An 8,936-nucleotide genomic window follows, 5' to 3' on the forward strand; every position below is an offset into this window, starting at 1 on the left:
TTAAGTCAACGATATCATGGATTGTATGAACTCATAACAAATGGACAATTTTATAAACACCGTTTAACATAGATCTGAACATGATAAGGTTGTAAATCTTTACACTGATTTTCTTTTCATGGATAAATGACCAGTGAATAATATAACACACTTCTTGATAAAAATAACAGATTGAAAAGCTGAATCATCAAAGGAAATCACATTTAAACAAATTTCATTTGTAAAGCAACGGGAGGACAACGATAATCAGGCCCCAATCATAACAGTATCAAAAATAAAAAAACATTAGAAACTTGAGACTTAAAAACAATCTAAATTTGAAACACAAGGTTCTTGAAAACCACAACACATGTAACCAAGGGAAAGTGACGCGTAATTTGAAATTGTGAAGTTTTAACGATTGTTGCATTTAAAGATGAAACAACCTCAATCACGTAAAAATCACACTCAAAAATAAAATCAAACAGTAAATAACTTCCGTGATTTGTATAATTGGAGAGAATGATGTTAAAGAACGTGAAGCGCGATTGTAATTCTACTAAAGCTGAAAGACCACGGATATATCAAATAAAGCTGATTCCACAATTGAATTTGAATCATTGATACACAGCAAACTATATAATCGAGACCATGAATTAGACCGTGCTCGTCTTTTTATTTAACTTTACATTAGTACAGTTGCTTTTGAAAAATCACTTCAGTTTGATTTATGGCAAAGTTGTTTCCAGAGATTATCAATTTTCTTTTTCCTCGATCAAAGAGTTTAAGATAATCAATTAACCAGCTGTTTCATTTAAAGGCATTTTGTTGTTACAATAGAGAGCTTCTTGTGAGTTCTGATAGATCCACAATCCGTACGATGAGACTCTGGTGTAAACTCCAGGATAATTTTTATGGGCACATTCAATTCCCCAAGAAACAATTCCAACTAAGTAAACTCGACCTCTGATTTTAGTCATTAAAGGTCCACCAGAGTCACCAGAACATGAATCATACTTAGAATCACCGGCACAAATATGATTAACTGTAACCCTTTCTGATCCAAGAAGTTTCTGGCAAACGGCTAAAGGTCGTTCCTTGACAACAACCTCCATCAATCGCGTCGATGTTTCCAGTCCCTCTCCCAACGAGCCCCAACCACTTATCTTTAGGGAATCAAAGCTTTGTCTCATATTTCGTGGAGGCAGGCAAATCGGTCCAATCTTATCGGTAAAGGTGACATTCTTGTTCAATTTAATTAAGGCAATATCAAATCTTTGGTGAGATGAATTGGGCTCATATTTCTCATGGACAATCACTTTATCCGCCTTGTAAACAGTAACATTTTCCATTTTTGTTAAATCATGAGCACCCAAGATGATCCTGATGGTTGATCTATCAAGAATTTCTGTAAAACAATGACCAGCTGTTATAATGTAACGATTATTGATTAAGGTTCCACCACAGAAGACATTTTGTAAATTGAGATCGGATATCGCAGCCATCCATCGATAATTGTTAGGAATGGCTTCCCTGCCATTAACAACTTTTGTATCAATACCTTCGATCCCACAATCTAAGCACAAAAGTAAAAGAATTATCAATCACAGTAATTTATAAATTTTATACATTTCAGAACCAAAAAGGTTATACTTACTGCAATTTAATTTTTCATAACAAACGCTTAAATAACATTGACTGAGAAGGATAATCAGAAGTAGTGATAGCATTGTGATGAATTTTGTTTGAATCCAAGTTTATAACGAAGAAGGCTATCAAGTCCAAGCTTGAACAAAAACAAGCATAAATGCAATCAGCCTCTGATCACAATTTAACACCAAATGGAGCAAAATTGAGGGGCAACTTGAATGATATAGTAATGAGTAATTGTTGAATTAGCCACCATTTTGTTGATTTCTCATGTACTTTTCCCATTGTTTCAAGAAAATAATGCCAAGCATATTGAATGTTTTCCATAATTTATTAATCATTATTATTGAATTGGAAATGATATAACTCCAACCTGATGGAACTCCAACCAATCTATTTTTAACAAAAGAAAAAAGATTTGATTAAAATAAAGCAAATCAAGCAATTAAAACTGAATTAGATTCATTAGAAATCAATCATTTTTCAGTGAAAAATCGCGAAACCTTGAAAAGAGCATTGTATTATATTCTAATGTAATGTATTTTTAATATGTTATTCTGTACTGAACTTTCGAGTCATAAATATCCCAGACGTCATAATTATTGCAATGATTTTCATCATTGGTAGCCCACTGGCCATAATAATTTCAACGATCATTAGTTTCTCGGTTAATAATATTAGTTATGCTTAATTATATTATATAATCTATAAATAATATATCTGAAGTAAATTAATCAAATTTTGTGTGACAATTATGACTAAAAGTCAAATTTTTACACAAACTGGAAGCCATGCCTGAAGAGAAGTTCGAAAAAAGCTAGAGGTTGATCAGAATTCAGGTTACTGAGAAATTCCCATTAAACACGACAGGGGAAAACGCAGCATTCGTATTTTGTAGCATCGTCTTTGGAGGAAATCTTTGAGTAAATTGTTTTTCATTGTTGGATAATAGTAAAAACTAAGCTTCGAGTTAATTTAGATTTGATTTGTTTGTATGGACGAATGGGTTCAGTTTCACTACAAACCTACAAAATGTCAACTTTTAAATCAAAAGGTACTCACAATGGTCAGGAAATATTTGTGATCAGATCAAGGCACAAGCGATTAAAAATTAGGCGAAATCGCATAATTTTTGTGAAATGACAGCAATTCGAACAGATAAGTTCATCATTATCAGACAATTATCAGTCTAAAGAAAAAAGATTCAAAGGTTCTCCTGATTTTTAATCGATTGTGCCTTGCCTTGTCAATTCAAGCAAGCTAGTTTGAATCGTTGTCAGATTTAATGATTCAACTGTTCCAGTCTAGTAAAATGTCGCAAACTATCCTGGTTTCAAACGGTAAATTTAGTCTAACAATCAAACCCATGAGGACGTTGATTAGGCACGTGCCTCAACATGATAGTATTTTTAATGAGGCAAGAGATAATCTGAAGCTGTTTAAACAGATTGTTTCTATTAATAATTCACACTGTTGTGTGTTAATCTAATAATCTGAGTAGCAATACAGTATAGAAAATTAGTTTTGCCTAATTTTTGGTATCTCTGCTCATTGAAAGCAAGAAATTCATTCAGTCATGAAATATTATGAAGACATTACAATCAAATTGACTAACAATTGCAAGATTATTAACAATCTGAGCTTTTTTCTTCTCTATTACTTTATGGCACCTTTCATAATCTTTTATGACTGACTGTATGTCTTTGAAATAAAGTTGCTTTCAATAGAAATGAGACAAAGCTTAATTTACATGCTGTATTAACAATACCTGTGGTAATTTCACAAGACATTTGATTGAAGATTGATCATTATTGTTACAACTAGTGATTAATATTCAAATTCACTGGATAATAAGTAATATTCAGCCATCAATATCTAAAATATAATAATAAATCACTCAAAGTTAAGTTATAAAAAAGTACTTACAATTTTTGGTAACGAACTCCTTGTGAACAGTAAAAGCTTATAACTTTTCGGTGAACCATTTTCCAATCAAATCCAACACAATCTAATAAGTCGCCAGAATCTTTAGAGTTTGGTCGATTAAAATGAAAATTTAAATGATTCATTAGATAAAGTGACCTCCATTTATAAAATTAAAAATAAATCAGTTGTAAAATAATATTTTAGCGGGTAAAAACAATAATAATGTACCATATGAAGTAAATAAAGGGATCAATCATTAATATCAAAAGAAATCTTGATGAAGAGCCATCTGTCAGTCGTAGAATGGCTAATTTTAAAATTAACGACAAATCTCTAATTAAATCAAAATCAGGGGAAATACTTATTGAACCTCAAGTTATTAAAAAATGCGATTCAATTTAATTAACCGATTAAGGTAAACAAGCTGAGATGAACGAAAAGGCAACATAATTTTCACAAGAAACGGTTACGCGCAATATTCAATTTCTGGTTTGGAGCTTACATGAGTAAAAAGCATTGAATTACGAAATCTATTGATTAATTAACCTTTAATATACCTTTTATTAATAAAAATAAATTGTGTTGAGAACCAGAAAATCACTTTTAAGGTGCTCACGTACCAGAATCAAGGCCAGTCTGAGGTAGAAGCACATATGAATGTGTTAAATGATATTAATGAAACAAATTCACGGCATCATTGATTTAAACAGTGAAACCCAGAATAAATAATAACATTTTGTAAATAATTAAGGCTCAAATTAAAAACAAAATTGTTGGAAGCTTGAATCTGAATCACCCGCGGCTTTGATTATATTATATAACAGCAAGAAGGTTCAGTTTTGTTATCAGAGGAGCTGGAAAAGATCTGAAGCCTGGAAGATTGCTTGATAATTATTGAAAAACAAATAAATTTGGTAAAAACAGAGCTGATTGTAAAAAAAGCTGAAGATAACGATGATGACGATAGTAAAAGGACAAGCCAAGAAGTAAGAGAAACTTCATTGATCATGTCAGTCAATATTTTCAGTTGATAATCATGATGATCATGGTTTGTGGTAACTCTATCCATACCAATTTTCATTCAACAGTGATAGTATCATTAACTGGCTCCACTTGTAATTTACAATCAATTTGACATCAGCTCCATTCATTTGTTTACATCAGTCTTTACACTTATCAACTTGACTCTCTTCAATAAATCCAATTTTAACCGTTTCTATTTTTACCATTTGTGTTTACCAATTGTTGACCAACTTAATTCAATAATTAACAGTTAATTAACTGTTCAATACACAGTGATAACATTTTATTAAACGATGCAAGTTTTGATGACAATACCACTGTGACTGTGAATAAAACCAAAACAATGAGAGACGCGGTTTTGTCTAACATTTGAAAATCGTCCAACCTCATTGTATATCTTTGACTCCAAATCTCGATCATCTGTAGACTCTAATTACAATCTTTATTATTAGTGTTTAATTTACACTCATCGAGCTAATTTGTTTTGTAAATTAGCAAAAATTTACTCTCAATTTCTTGGTTTCAAGAAAATACTGTTTCTCAAGTTTACTAACAATTCAACTGTTGCAGTGACTTAATAACAAGCTAATTGACAATGGAAATAATCAAGAAAATCTTTCATTCATCGAGGTAAGTTTGATTCTGTTTGCCTTGTCCAGCATCTTACTGGACTTGATGTGATTTACTGGACCGACAATGATTTCAATTGTGACTGTCAATCAAAGTTTTCTGGTTTTACCAATGCGAATCGATTGAGCAAAATGATAAACAAAACTGGTCTGGTCAATAATGATAAAGCTAGAGTTTGGGATTTATTCATTATGATGTTCACCAGATTAGATTGTTTCTGTTGCGATCTGGTTCATGATTGGCCTCAATTTATATAATGTGTTTTTGTTTGTTTTGACCAAAACTAGTTATCTGGTGACAGTTGAAGTTCATTATTATTAACTAACATGATAATATCATTATCAACCATTGCCTTAATCTTAAGCTTCTTTACCAAATTGTTGTATATTCACTCCCAATAGAGTACATCTAACCTTGGTATGGAAATGTCAAGTTGATATCAAAATATGATGATGAAGATGGTGATCAGGATGAAGATGTAGATGAAGATGAAGATATTTCCAATGAACAAGATTCAGCCAACCTTGAAATAATAGTTTTACATGAATAAATATACAACTTTAACCAATGAAAGATTCATCAGAATCAGCTGTCATTTGTTGCCAACAGCTTAAAGTACTGATTCCCAATTTTAACTTGAAATAATTAATTCTTCAGGCAACGCAATTAATTCATTTGACATCTCTTTCTTATTATTTACAATTGATTGATTGCATTTCCATTGACCATGTACAACGGCTAATGAGCTGAAAGTTGATTGTTAATGATCCATCTTTGACATTCCAATGAAATTAGACATTAAATTGTATTCGGTTGATTCCAGCTGATTATGATGTTCGTGATTAAATATTTTGTTTTTACTAGAAAAGTACATTTTCAATGAGCAAACAATTTAGGTATTCAAACAGTTGATGAAGGTGAAGATTAATTTGAGGAAAGTGTTTAATATTGTTTTTTTTCCTGTGATTTACTATGTAACTTGATTGGACTAGAAGGACAAAACTGTCCGCTTTGTAATTGATTTTGAAGGTTAGGAATCAAGTTGATTTAAGACAATATACACTTGACCAACCATAAAATAGGCAAACAATCAACTATTTGAAGAGCATTTTTGGAGGCCAAATCAAGTATTTCCTCAAAGTCAAACATTGAGCTTTGAAACACTTGAATACATTTTAAGTTGAAATGTTGTTAGTTGGAGTAACAATGAAAGGTTAACTTTGATTATTAAATAACATTTTAAAACGAAATCAAATAAATTATAAAACGATCAAGGTTAGCTTGAAATGCCATTAAGCTTTTGATTGCGTTTTAACTCAACATCGACCATCCTTTAGACCAGATTCTCGAAGAGTGTAAATTTTTAATTGACACTTGATATCTAATCACAATTGATTTCAACCATTTATCAATGTAATGACAGTCTTAGATGATTAATCTTTTCGTGAAACAAAACTGGATCCCAATGAAGTTAACTTGACCAATGGCCTTATTTTACCACCAAGGAATCTAATCTCCTGAATTTAGTTGAAACATTTGATCCTTATATAACTAATGAACGATACTGTACAGAAGAGTTGAAATTTACTAATGACAACGGTATCAATGACCAAAGTGATCAAATTGCAAACCTGGAATCAGTTGAAATGTTTCTAGTAAATAAATGATTATAATTTTTATCATGCTTTTACCGAAACAGTTGACTCAGAAATTCTGGTTAATTTGTAAGTTGAAATCATTAAGACTCTGACATTGTTAGCTGTTGTCAACTGAAGGTGATTAGATTTGTGATCATTTAAGTCTCGTGTTCATTCAATCTTCCTATTCACAATGTTTATGGTAATTTTTCAATGTGAAGATGGCTGAAGGAAATCTCTTTTTTATCATATTTTCATCAATCATGGGTATTCACATTAATGAACTATTGAAAGGAAAAGATGAACATTACCTTTTTAATGGTAGGCAGATCTAAGACTGGTTTCTTTTTTTTCCACTTCGTCCTTTTCTCGGTTCAATTTATATACATTGTTGCCTCCTAATCATAATTATCGTTATCATTAGTACCAGAGCAATTGAAACAGGATAGGTTAGACGTCAATCCTATTGTTATTAAGCTATAATTAAAGATTCAGCGTACAAAAGGACTTGAGTTGTTGTGAAATTGCTTCAAGGCATAAGACCAACTTTCATATAAATGTGAACAATGTAAATTTTTATCTATTCAAGCTCTAGCATTTTATCTGGTTTGGTCAGTCTTCAGCTTCTCTGGTTGAAATCCATTGATCAGTCAACTGAAATCACTTGTATCCTTGTGTTTGCTACCCTTTCCTGTCCTGTATTTTGATCCATTTGTTTGTTTACCATGAAATTTAAAGACCTTTTTCAATCTTTTAACCACAGTCCATCACCTCTTCCCGAAGAGCAGTGTTTTTATAAAATTGGTCCCGATGATCGTGTCAAGATATCAGCCATTCGAGAGATTATATTATTTGAAGCCAAAAATGATCCAAAATCAATCACCTTGGAGGACGTTGAGCGAATTGAAAATGATGACATTTTCATTTTCCGATTTATAAGTCAACATGATGGCCATTTGGAGGCTGCCTTGAAAACCTTAAGGAAATCCTTACGATGGCGGAAAGAGAATCGGGTTAACCAGTTGAATATGTATTCAGTGTTTATCCCAAAGGAGGTTGCTAAGGCCAGAGGCTTCCACAGTTATGTCCGAGATAAAAATGGAACACCAACAATCTATTCCAGACCATGTGCTATACCACCCAGAAAATTTAAACCTTTAATCACGGATTCTGTTATTTATTTTGGTGAATTAGTGTCCAGGAAAGTATCACAATATGGACGTCGATTTGGCTTCATAAGCGATTGCTCTAATCTTGTTTTCCACAAATCCATGCTGGATTTTGAGCTGTTTAGAGAAGTGATTAAGCTAAGAGATTTGAATTATCCAGACTTGTATGCTTATGTTGCCTTTTACGAATTTCCAGTCTCTCTTAAATGGCTTTTCAAGCTTGTTTCTCCCATGTTACCTAAAAAGACAAGGGAAAAGATCATATTTATTGACAAGGATACAATAGACGATTTTATTGGGTTGGATAACGTACCTGACTATATGGGTGGAAGGTGTAAAATGCCATACCATTTGGATCCAGATTCATTTCCACCGATTGAAGAAGCACTGGAAAGTAGAGGATACACTAAAGATGATGTAGATGAGCTTCGTGAATTTTTTGCTGAAGAGTTGAAAAAATTTGAAAGCGAATTGTCCAAACCAGACTTGAAATTTATCAAACTAGAAGAGTTAGAAAATTATTTTGACTGAACAAACATCTGATCAAGTAATCAATGTAAATACTGCTTAAAAGCATAACTTACCTTTTGTCGTCCATGTCCAACCACTCAATCAGTTTAATTAAAAATTATTTACAACACTGAAAGATTTGAAAGGTAATATTTGGTTAATTTAATTGGTTACTGGGCATTCCAATTCAAATCATGTAAAGGTAGATTTTGCTCGAAGGTACATTTTTTTACCCAAAACGGTTTGCATTGACAACCTAAAAAGGCAACCTTAAATATTTCAATACCAAATTTAACCCTAATTCCCATGAAATTTCATTTATTATTTCTAACAATTTTTAAGTAATGTATTATATTTAAAATAAAGTTTTACTCAAAAATGCGTTTATTTTTGTATTTTTTTTCGACTAACA

General features: G+C 31.8%; 2 protein-coding genes across 3 annotated transcripts; one reads left to right on the forward strand and one right to left on the reverse strand.

The window, feature by feature from the left end:
- Positions 1-635: 635 nt before the first annotated feature.
- Positions 636-7,172, reverse strand: LOC107364029 (clotting factor G beta subunit). 2 transcript variants are annotated; one of them, XM_089268653.1, is made up of 4 exons: positions 7,157-7,172; positions 3,556-3,655; positions 1,637-2,022; positions 636-1,555 (listed from the first exon to the last, which is right to left on the reverse strand). In XM_089268653.1, exons 3-4 carry the CDS (start codon positions 1,707-1,709, stop codon positions 777-779), a joined length of 852 nt encoding a protein of 283 aa, XP_089124779.1. In that variant the 5' UTR covers positions 1,710-2,022; positions 3,556-3,655; positions 7,157-7,172; the 3' UTR covers positions 636-776. The 2 variants fall into 2 exon arrangements, with proteins under 2 accessions (XP_089124779.1, XP_015786791.1); XM_015931305.3 differs by lacking the exon at positions 7,157-7,172 and having other exon boundaries at positions 3,556-3,977.
- Positions 4,510-8,903, forward strand: LOC107364027 (motile sperm domain-containing protein 2). The gene is made up of 2 exons (XM_015931304.3): positions 4,510-5,208; positions 7,609-8,903. Exons 1-2 carry the CDS (start codon positions 5,174-5,176, stop codon positions 8,543-8,545), a joined length of 972 nt encoding a protein of 323 aa, XP_015786790.1. The 5' UTR covers positions 4,510-5,173; the 3' UTR covers positions 8,546-8,903.
- The last annotated feature ends 33 nt before the right edge of the window (positions 8,904-8,936 follow it).

Source organism: Tetranychus urticae, chromosome 3 (assembly GCF_039701765.1).
Source record: "Tetranychus urticae isolate SD_2017Ah chromosome 3, NJAU_TeUrti_SD_1.0, whole genome shotgun sequence".
Classification (NCBI taxonomy): domain Eukaryota; kingdom Metazoa; phylum Arthropoda; class Arachnida; order Trombidiformes; family Tetranychidae; genus Tetranychus; species Tetranychus urticae.